The sequence below is a fragment of the Balaenoptera acutorostrata genome, chromosome X, assembly GCF_949987535.1.
Source record: "Balaenoptera acutorostrata chromosome X, mBalAcu1.1, whole genome shotgun sequence".
NCBI classification, from domain to species: Eukaryota; Metazoa; Chordata; class Mammalia; order Artiodactyla; family Balaenopteridae; genus Balaenoptera; species Balaenoptera acutorostrata.
This window is the reverse complement of record NC_080085.1, coordinates 114,996,551-115,023,765: the sequence shown is the minus strand read 5'-3', so window position 1 is coordinate 115,023,765 and position 27,215 is coordinate 114,996,551. Positions and strand designations below refer to the sequence as shown.

The 27,215-nt window shown below is 36.6% G+C and overlaps 1 protein-coding gene and 1 non-coding gene across 8 annotated transcripts in view; one reads left to right on the top strand and one right to left on the bottom strand.

Annotated features, from left to right (window-relative positions):
- The window catches only part of MBNL3 (muscleblind like splicing regulator 3), a 113,060-nt gene that overhangs the window by 32,218 nt on the left and 53,627 nt on the right, over positions 1 to 27,215 (top strand). For 6 of the 7 annotated variants that reach the window (XR_009006695.1, XM_057538385.1, XM_007174528.2 and 3 more), the window contains one exon: positions 18,083 to 18,985. The exons of the other annotated variant lie outside the window; for it this stretch is intronic. Coding sequence is in view for 5 of the 6 variants with exons in the window: in XM_057538385.1 (XP_057394368.1) it covers positions 18,809 to 18,985 (177 nt within the window). In the remaining variant the exon portion in view is untranslated. The remainder of the gene's footprint in view (positions 1 to 18,082; positions 18,986 to 27,215) is intronic. 7 annotated transcript variants of the gene reach the window in all.
- On the bottom strand, positions 24,947 to 25,053 carry LOC114236775 (U6 spliceosomal RNA). The gene has a single exon (XR_003622639.1). It is a non-coding gene; the product is annotated as a U6 spliceosomal RNA (small nuclear RNA).

Sequence of the window (27,215 nt, the reverse complement as noted above, 5' to 3'; positions counted from 1 at the left end):
CTCAGATCATGTCGTGAAATCCTCATGTGGAGAAATCATTTTTATTTTGTCTTCTCCTTTTGATTTGCATACTCCAGGTTTTGATATAACAAGCTTACAAATTAGCAACAGAGAGAGCTTTAATAGGTGCTGGCTACTTTGCTGTAGTATTATAGCTTCACAGTTTTTTCATAATTTCTCAGTCTTGGTTCAAAGTTTTCACTTTGATTTGGATAACCATTTTTTTTTTGTAGAGAGTTTTATTATTGGGGGAGGGATTTAGTATGCCCAAAGGCTTTTATGCTTCCCTTCTGCCAGCTGGATGCCAGATTTCTGGACCACATGTTCTTTTGAATGGGTGATTTTAAACCCAATGTGTCAAGCATTTTCTAACTTATTTGCCAGACATGCATGAAAAGATATATTCAAAAAATTACAAGCAATTCAGGATCCTCTGGTTTCCATGGATAGGAAGTAATGAGCTTTCATATTGTAATTACAGAAAGCTGGGAAGAAAATTGAGAAACTGGAGATTTTTAAATTAGTGCCCATAGCTCTATTATTATGACATCTGAGAACTTTAAATATTGAAAAACTCAATACCACTATTTGGTGACAAGTCTGGAACTGAGATTTGTGACAGATTTTGTTTTGAAATTAGACTTTAACATTGCTCCTTAATATTATCTACTTCATAGAGTATTGGGATGATTGAATGAGATAATGAATATAAAACTCTTAACACAGTGTCTGGCACAGAATACGAGCTCCATAAATGTTAAGTATTATTAACCTCTAGAAATACCAGTTGTTTAATAACTAAGATACCACTTTAGAATACATCATTAAATCTGCTCAGCAAAGCAAATTTATCCTTCTTATTGTGTTTTAGTGGTTATTTTGTGAACCCTAAACTCACTTTTGGAATTTTTACTCAATAAAATTCCCAGTGTCTCAATTGATTCGAAATTGATATAGAGAATATTCTTAATGGAATAGTTGGTATGTACGTTTATCCTGACCACAGAGGATAGCAGGAGAAATGGACTCTTATAGGTAGAAATAGGAAAAGAGAAGCCAAAACCAAACATTTGGTTAGCAGGAGAAATATGCCAGATCATATGTTTTGGCTAGCAACAGACTGTGGCCAGGAGGGTCAGTCAGATGGTTATAAGCAGGTAAACTGAGTCTGATTCTAAAAGGTTAAATTAAAGAAGAAATTAAAGAAGAACAGGTAGACCATCGTAGAAAAGTAGTCTAAAGTTTGTCTACAGTAGAGAGGCAGTTGGGACAAAATCATGTGTGTAAAGAAGGTGGTGTTCTCTGAAACTGAAAGAGGGTGTCAAGGCAGTTGCACTGAAATTAATGGAAGACACAGACTCACAGGGGTCAATAAATCCTTATATCAGTGGCAAGGGACTGCCTTTCCCCAGGGATTCAAAGCTTCAGAGAGTGCCCTTCTGGTTTTCAGCAATGTGAAATTCATCCATAGCCAGGAATCAAGCTCAAACATGGATATGTGTTGTCAGTGAAAGACACTAAATGAATCAGGACAATTGGGTTAAACTTTGGGGATCTGCCCACCCATTCTGACCGCAGATGGACAAGATATCAGATATGATGAAATCGGACCATGCGCTCTTCATGTGTACACTAACAGTTTCAGGCATTTTAGCCAAGTAGATGAACCTTTCTGGGCCACTGTTCAAGGTTGAAGTAATCAATAGGTTACTTTGCTCCTCACTGGCTTTGATAATTCTTTTTATTTTATTTTATGTGTTTATTTTATTTATTTATTTTTGGCTGTGTTGGGTCTTTGTTGCTGCGTGCGGGCTTTCTCTACTTGCGGCGAGCGGGGGCTACTCTTCGTTACGGTGCACGGGCTTCTCATTGCAGTGGCTTCTCGTTGCAGAGCACGGGCTCTAGGAGCACTGGCTTCAGGAGTTGTGGCTCGCGGGCTCTAGAGCTCAGGCTCAGTAGTTGTGGCGCACAGGCTTAGTTGCTCCGCGGCATGTGGGATCTTCCCAGACCAGGGATCGAACCTGTGTCCCCTGCATTGGCAGGCGGATTCTTAACCACTGCACCACCAGGGAAGCCCTGGCTTTGATAATTCTGCTGTGACCACATTTACAGTTATTTGGGGTATTTTCATATTTGATGTGGGCTTGATTTTTCTATACCTTCCTTTTTAAAATCTGAAATCTGGATTTAAATTATACACCTTACAGAAGTAGGAACATAAGTTATTTCCCCATTTATTGAGGCAAACCAGAGTTGAAATTGATAGATTTCACAGAATTGTTCTTCTAGAAGATGAGTATTACATTTCAGGGTTTAGGTGTTGCTTTCCATTTTCATGGTACAATTAGAGCAATCTTCTTCCTGGCTCCCCTCTGCTTTTGGGGTTTTGTAATCTTTCCTTTGAGACTTGTTGAGATTGACTGAATGATAGAAGAGAACTATTCTATCTGGGCCAGGAAGACAACTTTATAATGCCAGTATTATAGTTACACACCTTTCTTTAGTGTTAGCAAGGGCATTGACTACTTGTCCAAAATTCAGTTAAAAGATGTTAAAAAGACAGCCTATTTTACATTTTCTCTAAATTTTTCTATAAAGAAACACCCATAATTTCCAATCCAGTATAAATCACTCTGAAATATCAAGAGAAAAATGGAATTCTTATTTTAGAGGCTGTTAAGGATACTCTCAGGCCAGTGTGAAATGTAGAACTTAAGATTCTGACCTGTCTGTGCTCCGAACTCTTCACTCCTAATTCTTTTTTTAAAATTCAATTTATTTAAACAAACAAAAATATTCACCCATTTCTCCCACTCCCATCCCCCACCTCTGGCAGCCACCGATCTGTTCTCTATATGTATGAACACTTGGATTTTATATGTGTGTGTGTGTGTGTGTGTGTGTATTTTTTTCCCACATGTAAGAGAAACCATATGGTATTTGTCTTTCTCTGTCTGACTTATTTCACTTACCATAAAGCCCTCAAGGTCCATCCATGTTGTCACAAATGGGAAGATTTCATTCATTTTTATGGCTGATAATATTCCATTATATATACATATATATCACAATTTCTTTATCCATTCATCCATCCATGGACACTTGGGTTGTTTCCATACCTTGGCTACTGTAAATAATGCTGCAGTGAACACGGAGGTGCATATATCTTTTCAAACTAGTGTTTTCGTTTTCTTTGAATAAATACCCAGAAGTGGGATTGCTGTATCATATGGTAGTTCTATTTTTAATTTTTTGAAAAACCTCCATACTGGTTTTCCTGGTGTCTGTACCAATTTACATTCCCACCAACAGTGCACTAGGATTCCCTTTTCTCCACATCCTCACCAACATTTGTTATTTCTAGTCTTTTTGATAATAGCCATTCTGACTGGTGTGAGGTGGTATCTCATTGTGGTTTCTCTGATGGTTAATGTTGTAGAACATCTTTTCATGTATCTGTTGGCCATCGGTATATCCTCTTTGGAAAAATGTCTATTCATATCTTCTGTACATTTTAAAATCAGATTATTTGGGTTTTTTTTGCTATTGAATTGTATGAGTTCTTTATATATTTTGGATATTAGCCCTTTATCAGATATATGCTTTGCAAATATTTCCTCCCATTCAGTAGGTTGCCTTTTTATTCCATTGGTGGTTTCCTTTGCTGTGCAGAAGCTTTTTATTTCGATGTATTGCTGTGCAGAAGCTTTTTATTTCGATGTAGTCCTACTTGTTTATTTTTGCTTTTGTTGCATTCATTTTTGGTGTCAGATTCAAAAAAATCATTGCCAGGACCTATGTCAAGGGGCTTATTACCACCTATGTTTTCTTCAAGGAGTTTTATGGTTTCAGGTCTTATACTCACATCTTTAATCCATTTTGAGTTAGTTTTTGTGTGTGGTGTAAGATAGTGGTTTAGTTTCGTTATTTTGCATGTGGCTGTCCAATTTTCCCAACACTGTTTATTGAAGACACTACCCTTTCCTCACTGTACATTCTTGGCTTCTTTAGTCATAAATTAACTGACCATATATGAGTGGGTTTATTGATGGGCTGTCTATTCTGTTCCATTGATCTATGTATCTGTTTTTATGCCAATACCATTACTTACTATAGCTTTGTAATATAGTTTGAAATTAAGGACCACGGTGTGGAGCCTCCAGCTTTGTTCTTTCTCAAGATTGCTTTGGCTATTTGGGGTCTTTTATGGTTCCATATAAATTTTAGGACTTTTTTTCTATTTTTGTAAAAAATCTCATTGGAATTTTGGTAGGGATTGTATTGAACCTGTATATTGCTTTGGCTAGTATGGATGTTTTAACAATATTAATTCTTTCAATCCATGTGCACAGAATATCTTTTCATTTATATCTGTCTTCTTCAACTTCTTTCATTAATGTCTTATAGTTTTCAATATATAGGTCTTTTACCTCCTTGGTTAAATTTATTCCAAGGTATTTTCTTTTTGATGCAATGGTAAATAGGATTGTTTTCTTTTTTTTTTTTAACATCTTTATTGGAGTATAATTGCTTTGCCATGATGTGTTAGTTTTTGCTTTATAACAAAGTGAATCAGTTATACATATACATATGTCCCCATATCTCTTCCCTCTTGCATCTCCCTCCCTCCCACCCTCCCTATCCCACCCCTCTAGGTGCTCACAAAGTACCGAGCTGATCTCCATGTGCTATGTGGCTGCTTCCCACTAGCTATCTATCTTACGTTTGGAAGTGTATATATGTCCATGCCACTCTCTCACTGTCCCAGCTTACGCTTCCCCCTCCCTGTATCCTCAAGTCCATTCTCTAGTAGGTCTGCATCTTTATTCTCATCTTGCTCCTAGGTTCTTCTGACCATTTTTTTTTTTAGATTCCATATATAGGTGTTAGCATACGGTATTTGTTTTTCTCTTTCTGACTTACTTCACTCTGTATGACAGACTCTGGGTCCATCCACCTCACTACAAATAACTCAGTTTCATTCCTTTTTATGGCTGAGTAATATTCCATTGTATATATGTGCCACATCTTCTTTGTCCATTCATCTGCCGATGGACACTTAGGTTGCTTCCATGTCCTGGCTATTATAAATAGAGCTGCAATGAACATTTTGGTACATGACTCTGTTTGAATTATGGTTTTCTCAGGGTATATGCCCAGTAGTGGGATTGCTGGGTCATATGGTAATTCTATTTTTAGTTTTTTAAGGAACCTCCATACTGTTCTCCATAGTGGCTGTATCAATTTACATTCCCACCAACAGTGCAAGAGGGTTCCCTTTTCTCCACACCCTCTCCAGCATTTATTGTTTCTAGATTTTTTGAAGATGGCCATTCTGACCGGTGTGAGATGATATCTCATTGTAGTTTTGATTTGCATTTCTCTAATGATTAATGATGGTTGAGCATTCTTTCATGTGTGTGTTGGCAATCTGTATATCTTCTTTGGAGAAATGTCTATTTAGGTCTTCTGCCCATTTTTGGATTGGGTTGTTTGTTTTTTTGATATTGAGCTGCATGAGTTGCTTGTAAATTTTGGAGATTAATCCTTTGTCAGTTGCTTCATTTGCAACTATTTCCTCGCATTCTGAAAGTTGTCTTTTCGTCTTGTTTATGGTTTCCTTTGCTGTGCAAAAGCTTTTAAGTTTCATTAGGTCCCATTTGTTTATTTTTGTTTTTATTTCCATTTCTCTAGGAGGTGGGTCAAAAAGGATCTTGCTGTGATTTGTGTCATAGAGTGTTCTGCCTATGTTTTCCTCTAAGAGTTTGATAGTGTCTGACCTTACATTTACGTCTTTAATCCATTTTGAGTTTATTTTTGTGTATGGTGTTAGGGAATGTTCTAATTTCATTCTTTTACATGTAGTTGTCCAGTTTTCCCAGCACCACTTATGGAAGAGGCTGTCTTTTCTCCACTGTATATTCTTGCCTCCTTATCAAAGATAAGGTGACCATATTTGCATGGGTTTATCTCTGGGCTTTCTATCCTGTTCCATTGATCTATATTTCTGTTTTTGTGCCAGTGCCATACTGTCTTGATTACTGTAGCTTTGTAGTATAGTCTGAAGTCAGGGAGCCTGATTCCTTCAGCTCCGTTTTTCTTTCTCAAGATTGCTTTGGCTATTCGGGGTCTTTTTTGTTTCCATACAAATTGTGAAATTTTTTGTTCTAGTTCTGTGAAAAGTGCCAGTGGTAGTTTGATAAGGATTGCATTGAATCTGTAGATTGCTTTGGGTAGTAGAATCATTTTCACAATGTCGTTTCTTCCAATCCAAGAACATGGTATATCTCTCCATCTATTTGTATAATCTTTAATTTCTTTCATCAGTGTCTTATAATTTTCTGCCTACAGGTCTTTTCTCTCCTTAGGTAGGTTTATTCCTAGGTATTTTATTCTTTTTATTGCAATGGTAAATGGCAGTGCTTTCTTAATTTCACTTTCAGATTTTTCATCATTAGTGTATAGGAATGCAAGAGATTTCTGTGCATTAATTTTGTATCCTGCTACTTTAGGATTGTTTTCTTAATTTCTCTTTCTGATACTTCATTATTAATGTATAGAAACACAGCAGACTTTTGTGTATTGATTCTGTATCCTGCAACTTTACTGAATTCACTTATTTGTTTTAGGAGTTTTCTGATGGAATCTTTAGAGTTTTCTATATGTAATATCATGTCATCTGCAAATAGTGACAGTTTTACTTCTTCCCATCCTATTTGGATTTCTTTTATTTCTTTTTCTTGCATAATTGCTCTGGATAGGATTCCCAATACTATGTTGAATAAAAGTTTCTGAAAATGGGCATCCTTGTCTGGCTCCTGATATTAGCAGGAAAGCTTTAAGCTTTCAACCATTGAGTATGATGTTAGCTGTGGGCTTGTTATATATGGCCTTTACTGTGTTCCTCTCTGCCCACTTTGTTGAGAGTTTTTCTCATAAATGGGTGTTGAATTTTGTCAAATGCTTTTTCTGCATTTGTTGAGATGATCATATGATTTTTATCCTTCATTTTGTTAATGTTGTGTACCACATTGACTAATTTGCAGATGCTGAACCATCTTTCCATCCCTGGAATAAATCCCACTTGATCTTGGAGTATGAACCTTTTAATATATTGTTGAATTCAGTTTCCTAATATTTTGTTGAGAATTTTTGTATCTGTGTTCATCAGGGAAGTTGGCCTGTAATTTTCTTTCCTTGTGGCATTTTAAAATTTATTTATTTATTTATTTTTGGTTGCGTTGGGTCTATGTTGCTGCGTGTGGGCTTTCTCTAGTTGCGGTGGGCGGGGGCTACTCTTTGTTGTGGTGTGCAGGCTTCTCATTGTGGTGGCTTCGCTTGTTGCGGAGCACGGGCTCTAGGCGCACAGGCTTCAGTAGTTGTGGCACGTGGGCTCTAGAGCGCAGGTCTTCAGTAGTTGTGGCGCACGGGCTTAGTTGCTCCATGACATGTGAGATTTTCCTGGACCAGGGCTCGAACCCATGTCCCCTGCATTGGCAGGCGGATTCTTAACCACTGTGCCACCAGGGAAGTCCTGTTGTGGTATTTTTGACTGGTTTTGATATCAGGGTAATGCAGACCTTGTAAAATGAGTTTGGAAGAGTTCCATTCTCTTCTATTTTTTTGCAAGAGTTTGAGAAGGATTGATATTAATTCTTTGAATGTTTGGTAGAATTCACCAGTGAAGCCATCTGGTCCTGGACTTTTGTTTGTTGGGAGGCTTTTGATTACTGATTTGATCACCTTATTTGTTATTGGTCTGTTCTGGTTTTCTATTTCATCATGATTTGGACTTAGTAGGTTGTATGTTTTCTAGGAATTTATCCAGTATTTCTAGATTGTCCAATTTGTTAGCATATAATTCCTCATAGTAGTCTCATAATCCTTTGTATTTCTGTGACATCAGTTGTAATATCTACTCTTTTATTTCTGATTTTGAGTCCTCTCCCTTTTTTTTCTTGATGAATAATTCTTTACTAAAGCACCCAGCTTTCCAATTAACTCTAGGCAGTTAGCTTACAGATATAAGTCACAGTCGTGTATAATATGAATGTGAAATAATGCCTCTAGCAACAGTAACTTCAGACATAGAGGATAGAACTCTTGTGTATACTTGCTTAAGAAATTTACTTTCCCAGAAAACTCCCTTCAAGTCTTACTAGAACTTTTGGCATTGATGTATTATTAAATTACTTGGTCCTTGAAATCAGGGTACCTTTGGTCCTCTCCCAACTTTTTTAGCCATAAAACTTTTTTCCTCTATCCTTTTACTAGTCTTATAAGTGCTCCTAATAAGGATTGGAGGCTTTGTACTGAGATTGAGAATCTGAATTTATTGGGCGTAATACCAGTGATGAAGTCAGGTAAGGAAGCCCTCACTGGATGCTTACTAGATACAGGGATGAATCCCTTTACATGATCAAATCACTTAGATGCTACTTTAGTTTACCTCTCTGACAAATAGTCATACTTATGTGACTCACAAATTTGACTAGAGAGTTACTTGAGCTGTTCATAAGTATTTAAAGGATAAATAAACATTTTGTGATAGCTTCTGATGATTGTTTTCCAATGTGTGTGTGTGTGTGTTGGTGAATAGTGAATGTTCAACCAAATCTTATCAGTGAGTAAATTGGCCCTGAAAATTGAATTGAGTTCAATTCAGTATGTACTTTGGGAGGAGCATGAACACTTTCCAGCCACTGGGGTGCTGGTTAAAGTCCTGTAGCAGGAATTTACAGGATGCCATTACAGCCAAAAAGTTGCTATCTAAATTTAACTCCTGGCATGAGCTTGTTCTGTAGCAAAATCTAACTGAAAAAAAGAAATTCCTGCTGAAATTTCAACTACATTTTTAAAAGGAATTTACCTTGCAGAGAGTAAGACTGAAAAACATTTGAGTCACTTCGTAAAATAGGAATACAGTTATGTGTCCTTAATGATGGAGGTCATTGATAAATGTGTAATTAGCAAAATGAAAGCAAGAAGCTGCACTTTTCAATTTGTTTCTTTACCCACTTTTCATGGCAGCCTGACTTGAATCACTGCCTGTCCTGTCCTCACAGAGCCTGTGAACTAGAGAAACACTCTGACGTCCACCCACTTCTCTCTCATCTTTTGTTCTTCCAGAGTATGTCAGATGCGTAAACTTTGCTGTGATTGTGTGTTGTGGGCTCCTTAAATAAAACAATTTTGCAAGGGCAGATCATTGTTACCATACTGCATTTATGGCCACTAAGTTTCTACTCTGCTTAAAATCTTTGAGAGCGGCTCCTATTTCTATAATAAACATTACAGTCCTTGAGCCATTTTCAAGGATCTTCAGAAACAACCCACACATGATTTCTCTTCCACAGTATGAACCTGCCATCCTAGCCCGCCCATGTCTGCTCACCATCCTACAAATACCTGATACCTAATCTTCTCATCTCATCCTCATTTGTGCTGTTCCTCTTTCCAGGAAGTCTCTCTGCCCCTCCACCGTCACCTAGGTCCTTATCATTCTTTAAGGCCCAGCTCCACTTTCTCCTCTTGGAAAACTCCCTTGACAACTTCAGGCCTGAGTGACATCCTTTTCTCAGAACTCTCCTCGCATTTGTTGTTAATGTTACTGAATTTTGCTCTTAATTGTCTACATTGTTTGCTTTTATTTCATATTATGTTGTTCTTGTCTCCCCAACTCAAAAGAGTTTTCTTGAGTACACAGGCAGTGTTTTAAAGCTCGTCTGGTTCCCCAGAAGCATGTGACACAAGTCTGTGCATATTGTTGGTGGACACAATAAATGTTTGTTGATTAACTGACACTTTCCCACACGAACATTTTCATTTCATTTATTTATTTATTTATTTATTGAGATATAGCTGATTTACGATAGTATAAAAGTTTCAGGTATACAAGTGATTCACAATTTTTAAAAGATTATACCCCGTTTATAGATATATAAAATATTGGCTATATTCCCTGTGCTGTACAATATATCCTTGTAGCTTATTTTATACGTAATAGTTTGTACTTCTTAATCCCCTACCCTTATCTTGCCCCTCCCCCCTTTCCTCTCCCCACTGGCAACCACTAGTTTGTTCTATATATCTGTGAGTCTATTTCTTTTTTGATACATTCACTAGTATGTCTTATTTTTTAAATTCCACATATAAGTGGTAACATACAGTATTTATCTTTCTCTGACTTATTTCAGCAAGCATAATACCCTTTAAGTCCATCCATGTTGTTGCAAATGGCAACATTTCATTCTTTTTAATGGCTGAGTAGTATTCCATTGTATATTGTATACTATATCTTCTTTATCCATTCATCTGTTGATGGACACTTAGGTTGCTTCCATATCTTGGCTATTATAAATAATACTCCTCTGAACATTGGGGTGCATGTATCTTTTCAAATTAGTGTTTTCATTTCTTGGGATATATGCCCAGGAGTGGGATTGCTGAATCATATGGTAGTTCTATTTTTAGTTTTTTGAGGAACCTTCGTACTGTTCTCCATAGTGGCTGTACCAATTTACATTCCCATTAACAGTGTACAAGGGTTCCCTTTTCTCCACATCCTCACCAACATTTGTTATTCCACATGAACATTTTTAAAGACCTCACTTGCTTGAATTTTAGGGAATCATAATAGGTATTTGTTAAATGGATAAAATGAATGATGGATATGATTTTTTATTTATTTTCGCCACCTCCCCCCATCCCCATTCGTGGCCAACCAATTGAATGTATGATTCTCAGGACAGGGATTTAATCTTGTTCAACTTTGCATCCCCAGCACCTAGATCAGTGCCTAGGTCATATTAGATGCCCAATAAATATTTGTTGAATGAATATTCAGCAAAGTCACCCTGCATATATTAAATGCAATGTCTTGTGACATTTTGTATTTCTCTCATCTCAAATGCTTGAGCATTATAGGACTTAAATTGCCAAATATGTTAAGTTCCTACTGTCTTCAATTTTAAATCCAGTTTTTTGGTGATCTTTTAATGGCTCTGGGATTTCTGTCCCATGGACATATGCAAGCAATTAACCAGTGTTGTTTGATAACAATTGTGTGCAGAATCCAGGTTTTAGGTTGTTTTTATATTAAATTGGATTAGTTTAAAATATTTAAATGGAATTTATTAGCAAGTTCTCATAATTTCATATATTATTTTAAAAGAGATATATCTTTTTTTTTTTAAAAAAAAGATGAACTCCTCTGACTAACAAAACCAATCACATTTGTTGCTAGAGCTATGTTTGAAAGAGACAGTGTAGCACCTGTTTTTTTTTCTTTTTATGACCATATATATGCACTGAGGTGGGTCTTTTAATTGTTTTATGAAATAGAATAACTTGATTTACCTGCTTTTTGTAAAAGATGTATTAAATTTGTTACCCTGGGAATATTGTGAAAAATATTCAATGAAGCTTAAAAGAAAAGCTTAATGAAAAAGTTCTGCACATAGGTGAAATGTCCTTATTTTCACACTCATTTTTTTCAGACATAAAACTCAGTTTTCTATAGGATGCTTGTGAAATCATGGCTTCCATCTGCAGTGCTGAGGACCTCTCATATGCCTTAAAGAACTGGATTGGTGGACCACTAAGCTAAACATGTGAGGGGAATAGAACTTGAAGCAAATTAGAAAACTTGAAAGCTTTTAAGCCTTGTCAGCCTGCCAATTGAAGCAGCGTGTAGCAGGGGTGTCATATATTCGTAGAGCCAAAATAAATGGCCACAAGGAATTCCTTGTGGTAATACAGATGTAAGGAAAGCTTAAAATGGAAAGAAAGAAAACATTGTTTTCATTTTTTATTCCGGAGGTCGATAAATACATTTAAAGAAATGCCTCTTCAGATATTGCTTTAGGTGCCAAAGAGCATCTTTGTGATCTTCTGGACCAGGCACTGGCAATGTTTCTATGTTATGTGCTGGCTTGTGAAGGGAAGGCAAAAGAAAGGAGGAGACGAGGAAAGTGTAAGAAAAAGTGGGATAAAAGTAACTGCTGGCAGTGGCCTTGCAAGCCACTCTGGAACAAGGTACTATTTCCATTATATCAGTAGAAAATATTTATTTATTTTGTTTTACCATCAAGAACAATTCCATGAGAAAATGTGTGAATCCTTAAAAATATAGATAATCTACTTAATAATGAATCTAGTGTGTATGTAATTTTAAAGTAAAAACTTTTTTTAAATTGAAGTATAGCTGATTTACAATGTTGTGTTAGTTTCTGGTGTACAGCAAGGCGATTCAGGTGTGTGTGTATATATATTCTTTTCCACTATAGCTTACTATAAGATACTAAATATAGTTACCTATGCTATACAGTAAGACCTTGTGTTTATCTGTTTTATATATAGTACTTTGTATCTGCTAACCCCAAACTCCTAATTTCTCTCTCCCCCTCCTTTTCCCCTTTGGTAACCATAAGTTTATTTTCTGTGTCTGTGAGTCTGGTTCTGTTTTGTAAATAAGAAGTTCATTTGTATCATATTTTAGATTCCACATATAAGTGATATCATATGATATTTGTCTTTCTCTGTCTGACATTTCACTTAATATGCTATTCCCTGGGTCCATCCGTGTTGCTGCAAATGGGTATATTTCATTCTTTTTTATGGCTCAGTAGTATTCCATTATATATATATATACCACATTTTCTTTGTCCAGTCATCAGTTGATGGGCACTTGGATTGTTTCCATGTCTTGGCTGTTGCAAATGGTGCTGCAATGAGACAGTCTTCTCGCCATTGTATACTCTTGCCTCCTTTGTCAAAAATGAATTGACTGTAGGTGTGTCGGTTCATTTCTGGGCTCTATTCTGTTCCATTGATCCATATGTCTGTTTTTTGTGTCAATATCATGCTTTTTGATTACTGTAGCTTTATAGGATAGCCTAAAGTCAGGGAGCATGATGCCTCCTGCTTTGTTCTTTTTCCTCAGGATTGCTTTGGCAATTTAGGGTCTTTTATGGTTCCATATGAATTTTAGGATTATTTGTTCCAGTTCTGTGAAAAATGTCATGGATATTTTGATAGGGATCACATTAAATCTGTAGATTTCTTTGGGTAGTATGGTCATTTTAACAAGATTAATTCTTCCAGTCCAAGAGCATGGGATATCTTTCTATTTCTTTAAATCATCTTCAATTCCCTTTATCAATGTTTTATAGTTCTCAGCATATAAGTCTTTTAACTTCCTTGGTCAGGTTTATTCCTAAGTATTTTTTAATGTGATTTTTAAAAGGGATTGTTTTTTTAAAGTAAAAACGTTTTTTATTTTCCTTATGTTATATCTAATATAGAATTTTTATAAAGGAACATTAATTAAAATTCAAAAATAACTCTTTTATTTTCAAGGAAAAATATGTGGCTCAAAGTGAAATCTCCTTCACCCCTACTCCCAGTTCAGTTTCATCACACTGATTCTTGGGCAAAAACATTCCAAAAATTAACCTACTATCCAAAGATATAGAGAGAAGTCATTTGGTTGTCTCATATTTTTACTCTAAATCCAAGATAAGATCTTGCTGTTATCAAAAGAGCAGGAATAGACCATTCTTTATGGAAACTGAGTGCTCTATATATCAAGAATCGCAGGTATTAACATTTCAATTTGAAAGCTAGAATTATGAGGAAATACTCAACTTTACAGATCTGATAGATATGAAACTGAAAGAGGTGGCCAAAGCTCAGCCAGCCTAGAGGATGCTCAACTGACAAAAATCCTTGCTTGGAAGGGTTAAGTTACCATTTAATCTTTGACCTTTCGAAGTAAGAATCCTGAGAAATGCTGTAATGCTCTAACTTCCAATGAGAAGATAGAGTCAGCAAAACTAAGTAAGACATGATCTCTACTTTTATGGAATTTATAGTCTGATAAGGGAGAAAACTTAAGGGCCTATAATAAGAATGTGATCCGTGCCATAAGAGAGACACAGTATCGTGACATGACTAAGAAGTTGGGCTCTGGTCGCAGACTGCCTGGGTTTGAACCATGGCTTGAGGGTAGCTACATGAAGTTGTCCAAGACTTAACCCTTCTCCACCTCTGTTTCCCCATCTATAAAATGGGAACAGTAGTACTCTCTTCAAGAGGAATCCGGAGAGCAGTAAGACTTGGTGTGAGTAATTTCTGGGGTGTTCCTTTTAGTGACTCGTTTCTATGCAATAGTGTTTGAGTGTGTGTTTAAGAGTATTGTTAAGTTACAGTGCTTGGTGTACCATTCATGGGAGAATTAGAGACCTGTGTCGGAATAAGAATACCTAGAGTCTGCTTCCACCCCTTCATAAACTCTCATAATCATCTCTTTGCTATGCCTTTGGTTTCTTCTCTATTTAAATGAGCATAGGAAGTTCTACGACAGCAGGGACCTTATCAGTCTTGTTCCACATCTAGAACAGTGCTTGGCATATAGTGGATGTGGATAAATGTTGGTGCAGCACAACTCAGGAATATTATGAAGATGGCACTGCAACAGGCATGAGTGTAGTTTTGAGAAGGAATCATAAGTACTACACAAAAATGACTGGCTTTCGTTGTTTAAGATTCCCAAGAGAGATTAAGAGATAAGAAATGATCACTGCTACATTTCTCTGCCAGGATCTAAGCATGAGATTTAGAGTCAGAGGATCTTGCCTGGAGCCATGGTTCTACCACTTAAGGCTTTGTAACTTCAGATAAGTAATTTAGCTTCCTTGAGCTTCATTTCCTTCATTGGTCTTTTTGGATTATCACCCATGCTTTAGAGTATTTTTTAGAGCTCCAAAGATCAATGAAATAAAAACACTTGCAAGCTGCAAATACCATACAAGTACAAATGTACTAAGAAACGGTAACTTTTCATGTTCTACATTAGAGGGCTAGAAATCATGAAAAGCAAACTCGTATTCCTATTACTCAAGTCTAAAGTAGTGAAGATAAAGTTGTATTGTCCCCCAAACAAAGTTGATCTTTAAAATGGACCCCCTCCCTGTCTTTTATACAGAGACGAGCAGAGCGGCAGGACAGAACATCTCTCCACTGTCACACCAGCTCTTTTTAGTTGTTGCACCTAGCTTCTTCTGTGCCAGCTCCAAAAATAGTTCCAGTCTGAAGGAAGACATGCAGATATGCGCTGGCTAGAAGTGTTTTGAGGAACTGGCCAGGGTCCCATCAGAGGTTACAGGTCAATTTTAAAAATGAAGAAAATTCCTTCTCCCATTCCCCGTCTTACATAAAATGCATGGCCAGAGTTCAATTCCTGTTTGTATTTTTTCATTTGTAAAAGTTTAAAATTCAAATTTAATATTTATTATTTGTTTCTATACTTGATAGACCTCTGTAGAAAAATCTTTCTCCAGACCCTCACTCACTGTTTATGTTCTGAGGAAAAAAACCCCATTATCTCTCTCTATATATATATTTCTTTTTTGTTGTTTTTCTTTCAAATGTGTTCAGGCAGCCCATGTAATTTAGTTATAGGATTAAATTTGAATATATCTTTAAATATAAACTTACAAACTCACAGAACATACTCTTTTAGAGTACTTTCTATAATACAAGTGTGGAAATGAATTTACTCTTGAAATTCAAGTTAGGAATGCTACTTAGAAGAATGTGTGTCTAAGAAGAATCTAAGAAAGAAAAGATTGGGGTAGCCAATTCCATCACTTATGAAGCTTTTTTTTTTTGGTTGTCATGTCTCTTTAGACTTAAAAAAATAGCTTTATTGATATATAATTAACATATTATCCAATTCACTCATTTAAAGTATACAGTTTAGTGAATGGGCTTTGGTATATTCAAAAAATTGTGCAACCATCACCACTGTCTAATTCCAGAATATTTTCGTCACCCCCAAAGGAGACCCCATACACATTCAGCAGTTGCTCCATTTTCTCCCCTTCCCCAGGCCCTCACAACCACTAATTTGCTTTCTGAGTCTATGGATTTACCTATTCTGGATATTTAATATAAATGGAACCATACAATATGTGGCCGCTGTGACTGGCTTCTTCCACTTAGCGTCATTTTTGGGAGGTTCATTCGTGTTGTGGCATGTGTCAGTACTTTATTCCTTTTTATGGTAGAATAATATTTCATTGTGTTGACGTATCACATTTTGTGTATCCACTCATCCGCTGATGGACACTTGGGTTGTTTCTACCTCTTGGCGATTGTGAATAGTGCTTCTATGAACATGAGTGTACAAATATGTCTTCGAGATCCTGCTTTCAATTTTTTGGGGTATATACCTAGGCATGGAACTGCTAGGTCATGTGGTAACTGCTTAACATTTTGAGGGACTGTTAGACTGCCGCAGCAGCTGCACTATTTTACATTCCCACCAGCAATGTACGATAGTTTCAATTTCTCCAATTTTTCTTTTTTATTGTAGCCATCCTAATGGGTGTGAAGTGGTATCACATTGTGATTTTCATTTGCATTTCCCCCATCTGGCTGTTTAAAATAGATATATATTTTAAATATTTTTAGAGGTCATTCACCTGACAACCTTAACCCTCTAGAACGTGGTCCTGAATGGAACATATTGCAAAAGGGTTTCCAAACCAGTAAGAGTAGTCACAGACCTTCTGCATGAAAGCCGTGCACTTTGCCCGCAGGCCCCTCATACAGTGAGTAACTAACTCTTATTCAACACTCATGATTGGCTGTTATGTGTTCCAGAAAGGAGCTGGACAATCCACCATGGCAGATATTGTGGCAGGAAGGGAAGTTACAGTAGAAGTGACAATTAACAATATGCCACTGAAAGAGAACTATAATACTTCCCAGGGCATTTTATGACCCCAAGTCTTCAACCAGAGGCCAAATTATGTTCAGTATTTTTTAAGAAGGCAAAGTTACATATAATACATTTTAGAAATATTTCCATGAAGAATGACTTAGAGAAACACATGTTTTGCTCTTAAATGGATAAGCCTGCATGAATTTTCTATATACTTAATTTCCTAATGGTATCTGAAAAATTAGGTGATATTGAGTTTCATCTTGAATGCGAAAAGGATAAAGCAAAAATTCAGATTCTGTAAAATTATTGAAGAAACTGTTTAAAAAAGTAAATGAAATGTTTTCAAGAACTTTAATTCTACTTTTTGGATGAAGTTAACAATTAGTTGATTTGTCTGATACTCAGAGCTTACTTTTGCTTTAGAAAATCCCTGTTATTTTGGTATGTGTTCATGGCATAATGCCAGTAAATTAACATTTAATCTATCTTCTCAGCTGAGTTCCTAGAAATTGTTGCTGGTCGACACTGGTTTAAAGTACACACCCTAAAGCTGCACAGTATTTAATGTATGACCAGTGTATGAACAGTGCTTTCGGTCTCACTTATTTGTCCATGCTGAAACCTCCTTCTGAGTTGTTCCAATATCCCTTCATAAAGACTAAGAACTAATAGAGCATACACAGAAAAAAAAATCCAGCATCTTTTCAAAGGGTTTCTTTCTTGATCTGAAGCACATTTTACATTTCACAGTCTCTCCCCTACCTCATTTGCAGTGGGTCTCCAGCTAGTTATGTCATGACTGTTTTATGTGATCATCAACAATTACATTTCAAATACACAGTTACCTCTTGGAGCATCTTAAATTTTCCTAGCAATTTCTGTTTTCTGGATTTTGAGAGCGGATCATCAAGCCTTCGATCAGATCATAGTAAAGCCAGTTTAATGGCAGGTCTTTGGTAGCCTCTAAAACCTGAAGACACACAGGTGGATCATGGCTATATAAAGGACTGACATGTCAGGCTCTGGCTTTTTCTGTGCAGTGGACCCCTGAATGAATTTCTGCCCCCAAACAGACCAAAGTGAAATAATCTTTTTTTTCTTTTTAATTGGGTTGTTGCCCAGTCTTATATTTCAACAGTAAATCGAAGTGGTTGCTTCCTTTTACTATGTACAGTTCTACACTGGGAAATGCCCTTTTTACTGACAATGGCTGACTGTCCTATGTTGCACTGTCAGTATCTAGATGCTTCCTGTTTTAAAGAGGATATGTTACTGCTTTTCCAAATCTAGAGTTTAAAACGGAAGCATTGTGTTATATTAGCTAATTTTATTTTATTTTATTTTTTGCAGGTTTCTGGAAAGTGCCTTTTCTGAAAACTCTGCTGATTGGATTCCACTTTCGAGCTGCCTCTTTATAAACCCCTCTCCCTGCCACCATCACTGCCACCTCTCCCCACCCGGCCCCCCCAAAAAACCCTGGTGTGCTTATAGTTCATTCTCAGCAACTCGTTCATTCTTTTTTTCTTTGATTCTCAATTTTCATAGTCATTTTTCCTCCTCCCGATTTTGCAGCAAAAAAAAAAAAAAAAAATTGCAGTTGTAACATCCTACCAATCTTAATCTTTAAAGCCAAGAGATAGGTAAAAAAACTTTTCTCCCCTTGACCTGAGACCATTCCACACATTGACAGGCAGCCAGCAGCATATGCTTTTTGCAAGAATAATTGAAAATATCAACTGGAGAGCACAGAATCCTTTTGAAACTCTGCCAGTTATTTGAAGTAACTTCAGCAGAGGAAAAAAATAAAGCACTCAATATCTTAACCTTGATGGCTGCCTTCTTAGGAGTTGGTCTCTAATTTTTAGTGATTCTGATACGATTTTTATTTTATAGTGGGCTTTTTGTTTGACTAGACCAAATTTGACTTAAATGAAAACTTAAGTGCTAACAAAGAAACATTTCACCAAAGCAACCAGTTATCTCTTCACATTTAGCTTGAATTTATTTTTAACCTTTCAACAACAGCAGTAATAGTGTTGTAGAGAGGGTGCACTTGATTTTAACTTTGCTTTCAATATGACGGCTGTCAATGTTGCCCTGGTTCGTGATACCAAGTGGCTGACTTTGGAAGTCTGTAGAGAATTTCAGAGAGGAACCTGCTCTCGAGCTGATGCAGATTGCAAGTTTGCCCATCCGCCAAGAGTTTGCCATGTGGAAAATGGTCGTGTGATGGCTTGTTTTGATTCTTTAAAGGTGAGTCTCATCTAAATGCACATCATTTTTAATGGAAACTTGTTGATTTCTATGGTTTTGTTTTTGAAATATGTTGTGCCTTGAAATTAGTCAAGTTAATAATAGCATGAAAGGAGTAAGTTTGTTTGTTTTTTAAGACAGGATGTAGACTTTGTAGAACTAAGCCAGACTAAAGCTCACCCATCAAAGCTCACTGACTGAGATAGATAGACTTAAAGAAAAAAAAAATTCAAGAATTTTTGTAGGAGTGAGAAATTGTAGCCTTGCTGTACTTTACGTCCGTGTATATTATTTAGATTTTAATACAGTGGTCATAGTCCTCAAATAACTTAGAGAAGTCCTTTACTGAAATATAGCTTATTATCTATGTTATCAAAATACACTTGGCAGGGACTGATCAGAGGATAAATAAAGTCAGATAGAGAAAGTATAAGGTGAAAATCTCACCATCCAGGAGGAAAATGATGGCATTTTGAATTTTCTTAGTTAAAGTATATTTTGAACCTTTAACTTAAACATATTGCTACAAAACTAGGTTCACGTAATTTTCTTCCTGAGCAACTGATTGACCAATTTCATATTTGTGAGCACATTTTATAAGGAAAGTTCTATTGCCAAGGTCATCAAACCTGAATATTATGTACATGAGTATAAACAAAATATGAGGACAGGTGAGGTATTATGTAGAATAGAACATATATGATTGCAGAATGAAAAATGCACTGATTTTCATGTTTTATCCATGGGTATCCTTAAATTAAGCGTAAACATGTACACATTAAAGCATAGGAGTAAAAAATGGTAATAGATTCCTGGTTTAATTAGTAAGATTTGCTATGATTCATTTTAGATTTTTTTTCAAAATATGTTAAAATGAATTAAGCTTAATAACCGTTTCAATTTCTTGATATTGTTTTATCCTCATCATGACCAATTTTAGCTCATTAACATTTTTATTTATGGCTGCATTGGCTAATAGAGATGTATTCCTTTGTGTGATCATTTATTCAGAAAACATTTTATCATGATATCCTACTTAAGTAGTTACTTTTGCTTATTTCGTGGTTGCTAGTTTTTGTTGCAGACCATTCCAGTTCAAGAATGGGAACTAGTTATAAAGATAATGGCAATTCCTAACGTTGAAAATGTCTGAATTGCTCTTTTTTGTAGCAGATATTATGACTAAAGGGCTTATTCTGTTTTCTTCATTTCATTTTCATTCAAGTTTCATCTACAATTATTTTATGTATTATTTAAATCTTCTGTGTATTATTTAAATCAAGGAATGTGCAGTGCCTTAAATGGAAAAGAGCACTGGACTAGTTCAGGGGGGAAAAAAGGAGATGTCTTTCAGCCAGTTCATATAGAGGGTCCAGCACTGCACTAGTCACTTTACAAATCTTGTTTCAAGAGTCCCAGCCCCACTACTGTTTTTGACTTTAGCTACTTAATCTGACAGAGCTTGAGTTGCTTCATCTCTAATGCATGGGTAATTTTTCTCTACCTAACTTCCATGATCATTGTGGAGATTCCAATGAGATAACATAAATGAAAAGCCATGTATCACTATAAAAGTGAATTAAGGACTTCCCTGGCAGTCCAGTGGTTAGGACTCGGCGCTTTGACTGCATGGCCCCGGGTTCAATCCCTGGTCGGGGAAGATCCTGCAAGCCGTGTAGAGTGGCCAAAAAAAAGTGAATTAAATGAAAAGTTATCTTCTTACCATTAACTAAAATGCTTATTTTAGGAGTTCTTCAAAACAGTTCTATTTAGTTAGGGTTTTATTATCTAAAACTACACATTCATGTTTCAAATGGACATGCCCACATCCAGTTGCCATGAGTGTGATGTTAGTTCTTCAAGCTGAGTATCACTGTTTTTATGGCTTACTCTTAGATATTAGAGTTCCTTGCAGGCTTTGTAAATTCTATCTTTTCAGGTGTCTGGCGGAAAGAGATGTGTGATATTACTAATCATTGATATACTTCAGATCAGTTCTCCCATTTAAAGGCAAAAGAATGCCATAATGGAAACATTTTGAAGAAAAGTAATATGAAACGTGATTGTTAACAAAATGCATACTGCACTACCACTTTAAAGCTTGGAAAATGTTTAATTCAGAGACTACATAGATAATGGCCAATGAATAGTAATAAGCCACTTAATTATTTAAATACACTGTCTACTCAGTACATCCAGTGTTTTTAAAATAATTTTTGATATGTTAAAATCTTGATGACCAGTCGCAGAAGATAAAGATGATTTACATAATCCTTACATTCTCAAATTTTAATGAAAATCTTAGTATTTCAAACATACAGTGCCTTTCAAACAATTAATTAGTCATTTAGATAGCACATGCATCACAGTTCCACGTCTGCGTAAAAGCTTTGTAGTTCTCTTATATTATTCCTTATCCATGATAAGCATGAAAACTATACCAAGTTGACAATAGTTGACCTACGTGGGTTGTACTACTATCATATCTATAATACACAAATAACAAAATAACATACCTCGATGGTTATTGCAGCATTTGCTACCCACTTTGAGTTTCTGTGATTGAAACGCTTTTGAAATGTATCTGTGCACTGTTTCTTCTTCCATGAGTGGTTAAATAATTGAAGCAATCACTTGATGAGTTTTGGGCAGCTGCTTTTGTTTTTGTTGTTTTTATAAGGATTCCATTAGCGCTAGGTATGCTACCAGATGGTGATGGTTCTTTGCCTTCATAATAGGCACAATAGTTAACAATATCCCATACTCACCTCATAATGAGGGAATGTTATGAAAATAAGGAGGGCAAGCTTGATGGCTAATTGTGCATTGTGCTGAAGTGCTGTGCCCATCACTTTGTGAATGTTGAGTGTTCAGTGATGAAGTTTGCACCATCTTCAGATAGAGATCTAGACAGCACAGCCCATAGATTAATTTCCAGCTACGTAAAAGAGTCTCGCGTCATGTTGATATGCAGCTGTTTTTTGACTCAATTGCCTAGTCGGCTTGGCACAATTTATTTCGGATTTTCTCTCCAAAGTATTGCTTAACCCATTCTGTGCCAATTTCTTGATATTACAGTTTGCAGTTGATCTCGGTTGGTATTTTTAGCGACTGCCCCTTGACTTTAACAAAAGATCATTACTGAAAATACCAACCTAGAATCTGTGATTGTTTTCATAGCCAATATTATCTTCATGTATTCTGCTTCAGCAATTTCATGTGTCTTAAACCTTCTCCTCCATACTTGAAGCACTGTGATACCTGCCACTTGTTATCTAGGAAGGATATAAATGCTGTCATTATTTAATTATGAAAGATCAACACCCATCACATCTGCCCACCGCACTCACCACCTTGGGTAGTTTTGTAACAAAAATTTCCTGGCAAGGGCCTTAGCAGCAGGCGTAGTCAGAGGCCAGCCATGTCAACCCATATACATTCCTAAAAGATGAGAACTGGGTGAGGAAAACACACAAAACAGCCCCATACTATGTCTTCAAGCATCACATATGATCGCAAGCATAATAATATTTTGGCAAGTGAAACCGGTTTTATAGACATATGGATGTGAATCTATCCTTGTAGGTCAATTTGTCCTGAGTTACCAGTATGTTCTGCACTAGTATCACTAGTCACAGAAGTTTTCACCAGTTTAAAATTTGATTATTTTTGAGTGAATATTTATCTCATCCCTGTTTGCTAAGGGAAAACTTACCGGGAGCAGAAGACTCCTAGCAACATAATCCCAAGGGTTGCTGAATTATGCAAGATTTAGAATCATGTATGAGCTTGATCAGAGGGGTCTGCCTGTACTGTAAAGATACATAGACAGCACCTGTCATCCTGAGACTCAAGGAAAATAACATTTTGCTTAAGGACCTCTATCTTCTATTATTGACCTTAAAAAGGACATATCTTTGACAGGTAAAAGTCAATGCTATTTTGGACATTTCAAAAATCTCTTTTGAAAGAAGAATGGAATTACAGTCAGTACCCAGTGAAATACATATTGATAGCTCAGCCTCACTTGTTAAACTTTTTATTTTGAAATCATTTTGGGCTTACAGAAAAGTTGCAAAAATAGTACAAGGAGTTCCTGCATACCCTTCACCCAGCTTCCTGTAATGTCAACAACTTACATACCATACATAGCACAGTTATCAAAACCAGGAAATAACTCTAGTTCAATACTATTAAGTAAACTAGAGACCTTATTTGAATTTCACCAATTTTCCCTCTAATGTCCTTTCTCTGCTCCAGGACCCCACATTACATTTACTTGTCATGTTTATTTAGTCTCCTCCAATCTGTGACCATTCCTCAGCCTTTCCTTGTCTTTCATGACCCTGACACTTTGGATGAGTACTGGTCAGTTATTTTGTAGAATGCCTCTCAATTCGGGTTTGTCAAATGCATTCTCATGATTTGACTGAGGTCATGCATTTTTGGCAAGAAAACCATAGAAATGATGTGCGTCATATTCGAGGGTACTTGATGTTGATGTATCTCCTCTCTCATGTTAACCTTAATCACCTGATAAAGATGGTGTCTGCTGGGTTTCTCTGCTGTAAAGTGATCAGTTTTCCTCTTGGGAAAATCGATAAATATCTTCTTCATTTATTCAACATCTCAACATACCATTGATGGTAAGGGTCATCCCAATATCCAAGCTGTCAAAATGTGGAAGTGTCCATCTTAGAAGTGATGGGTAACACACTTCTCTACTAACTGTCAATCAAGAAAGGGAGGGAGGAGAAAATGGACCAAGAGATGAGGAAAGACTGAGAAACTGTCACAGATTGGAGGAGACTAAATAAACATGACAAGTAAATGCAATGTGGGATCCTGGGTTGGATACTGGAGCAGAGAGAGGACATTAGGGGGAAAATTGGTGAAATTCAAATAAGGTCTCTAGTTTACTTAATGGTATTGTAGTAAAGATAATTTCCTGGTTTTGATAACTGTGCTATGTATGGTATGTAAGTTATTGACATTACAGGAATCTGAGTTAAGGGTCTCCAGGGGTGCTCTGTATTATTTTTGTAATTTCTCTGTAAGTCTAAAATTATTTCAAAGTTAAATGTTTTAAAAAGAACTTTCTTAGTCTTGCACATGCATCTCCTGTCTTTTGATGCTCAGAAATACAGTGGAGTATTATTGTTTCTTTTTAAAAATCTTTTTAATTAATTAATTAATTAATTAATTTAATTTTTGGCTGCATTGGGTCTTTGTTGCTCCACGCGGGCTTTCTCTAGTTGCGGCGAGCAGGGGCTACTCTTGGTTGTGGTGCACGGGCTTCTCATTGCGGTGGCTTCTCTTGTTGTGGAGCACGGGCTCTAGGCGCGCGGGCTTCAGTAGTTGCGGCACGCGGGCTCTAGAGCGCAAGCTAAGTAGTTGTGGCACACGGGCTTATTTGCTTCACAGCATATGGGATCTTCCCAGACCAGGGCTTGAACCTGTGTCCCCTGCATTGGCAGGCGGATTCTTAACCACTGTGCCACCAGGGATGTCCTATTGTTTCTTTTAATTTTTCTTTCTTCTTTTTTTGAAACTTTGGGTGTGGTAATGAGAAAACTCTGAAATCCATGCAGTGGCTGGTCTTGGGACTAACCTCAACTAACTAGATGGGTTGGATAATTTAAATAGTTAAGAAAGCACTCATACCCATAACAGCGCTTCACAAACCTAGCAAATCAAAAATTTTGAATGTAGAACATTCATTTCAGATTGTTACCATTTACAGATAGGAAACTGGAGGTCCAGTGAGGGAGAGTCCCTGTCCAATGTCACATAAGCAGTTATCAAAAGATCCTGAGAACTCCAGTGTTCTTCTAATCATTTCAGTCTTTTTTCCTGTGGTGAAGAAGGAGATGGAGAAAACATCATTTGGGCTTATTGTGTTTTGTTTGTTTTTGATCTTTGCAGCATTCATTTAATTCTAAGAGAAGAAACATACTGCTCAAAAATATGGAACGCGTCACGAATTTTCGTGTCATCCTTGTGCGGGAGCCATGCTAGTCTTCTCTGTATCTTTCCAATTTTAGAATATGTGCTGTCGAAGCAAACACTGGGCTATTGTTTTACTAAACCAAAAGTATCCAGTGCTTATCATGTCAGGCTGTCCCACGTGACATTGGGATGCCCTGTTTTCAACGTTTTGTGTTTCTCCTTCACTTTCTGTTACTTCAAAAGGGGGGAAAAGTCACCTTTCCCTTTCCTAATCTCTCCCTCATTTATTGTTTCATGACATTGTGTTTAGATGAAGACTTTAATTAAAGTTTCATATTTAGTTCTCTGACAGTCATTTGGGCTATTAATTTTGAAAGGAAGGAGGAAGAGAGGCAGGATGTTTTTATTTTTAGACCACGTTATCTAACTTAGTGATACTAAGCTTTGTTTAATCACCAAGAGTCAGAACACGGAGCTGTCTCTACTCCCTCCTCCATCCTTTTCTCCAAACCCTGCATTGCTGAGTTAGCTAGCCAGAATCGGGGATTGTAACGGGCTGTGGATCATGTATATCTTCACTGCATGAAACTCTTTGATGTCTGATGCTGTTATAGATATACTCATTAGTACAAAGTCCTGGCCAGCTAGCGAGGTACCTGTCACAGATTAACTGAAAACATTGCAGTAGCAGCTCAGCCTTGTTATGGGTCAAATACAGTTTTGTAAAAGAATTTGGAATCTAATCCAATGAGTTTAAAATGTTGCTTTATGGAAGCATAGCTCAAGATCATTTCTCTCTCCCCCTTGCAGCCAAGGCTGCAATTGGCTACCTGGTAAGAAAGGACTTGTGATATGGCCAGGGATGTATTCTTCAACCACAATTTGGTACCATTAAGATGGACCCTTTGTCACAGGAACCCCATTTAGTACGAGAGATCTGAATATCTGAAGTTTGAGAACTGTCTACTATATGTCAACTCTTTTGTGTGGAAGAAGCTCTTTACATGTTAGGGAAATAGATGTCTGATCTTACTTGATCATATAATAATTCTCTCATGTCACATAGCTATATGAAGTCATTATAAATATTGTTTTTTTCTTTACTTCACGTTTTTGTGAAATGTGGATACAAGGTACTTCTGTGCATCTGGAAATAGCAATTAGTTCTTCTAGGAACATGACTTTATTCATAGAACATCATTTACTCACTGCTGTTTTTGCCCTTACAGATTAGGTTTCTGATTGTAAAGTCCCCAAGTTTGCCTTGTTTTCCTCTATCTCAGCCGGCCGCTTGATTGTTGACCTACAGGGTTATATATTCCAGAGGAATTTTAGCCATCTGTTCTTTCCTCATTATCTCTAAATAATCTTTTCATTTTTTTTTCTGTGTTTCCTCCACTGTGTAATCAGTCTTCGGTTTCTTAAATTTATGGTTTTTGTTGCTGTTGCTGTCTAATCCAGATTTGCAACCCTGCTTAGGTTTTCAATGTTTTTATTTCTGTGCCTTCAGTTCTCACCACAGGGTCAAGTTTTACTGCTAGACGTAATGAGAAGTTAAACTCATGCTTTTTCCTGTCTTTCTTGATACTGTTTTCTTAAAAGTCAGTAAACGATTCCATTTGGTCTACAACCTTTTGTTTTGTAAATAATCTCCACCCTTTGGACTTAACCATGTTGTCTAGAGTTGGAGTAAATTATTTTTCCAATATTATTCCTGATGAGCTTGTATAATATGGCTTAGTGTCATGTCAAACTCTGTTACTTGCTGAAGTAAATGTGACAATACGATCCATCGGTTTTTGCGGCTGTTGCTTGGTCATAGGCATGTCAATGTATGCTTTCAATTGGACTTTTTTTTCTATTGTAAATGGACATATTTTTTGTTGTTGTTGAAATTCAGATCTTTATTTACCCGCTGGGAATTTGTAGAAAAGAGATTAGCCTTTTGCTCCTACACGCGTTCTTGTGGGTAGACAGTGGACAGTGAAGGCAGTTTCCACACTGAAAACCATCCAACAGCTTGAAAACATAGAGTCCACAGTGATATGTGTTAAATATGACAAATTTCCTGAACTAAGTAAGAGATATCCTGTGTGTCAGCCATGATTTGCCAGCTAACTAGATAGTACTAAGGTTCTAATTTCTGTCTCTAGGATGCAGAAGTGCAAACAGAAAACCTTTTTCTCTGTGACTTTAAACTCTTAACCCATCTTTTATATGTGTCTAGGTACATTGAGTAGGCAGCATTATAGTATCAATCATCTCTTATTCCATTCCAAAT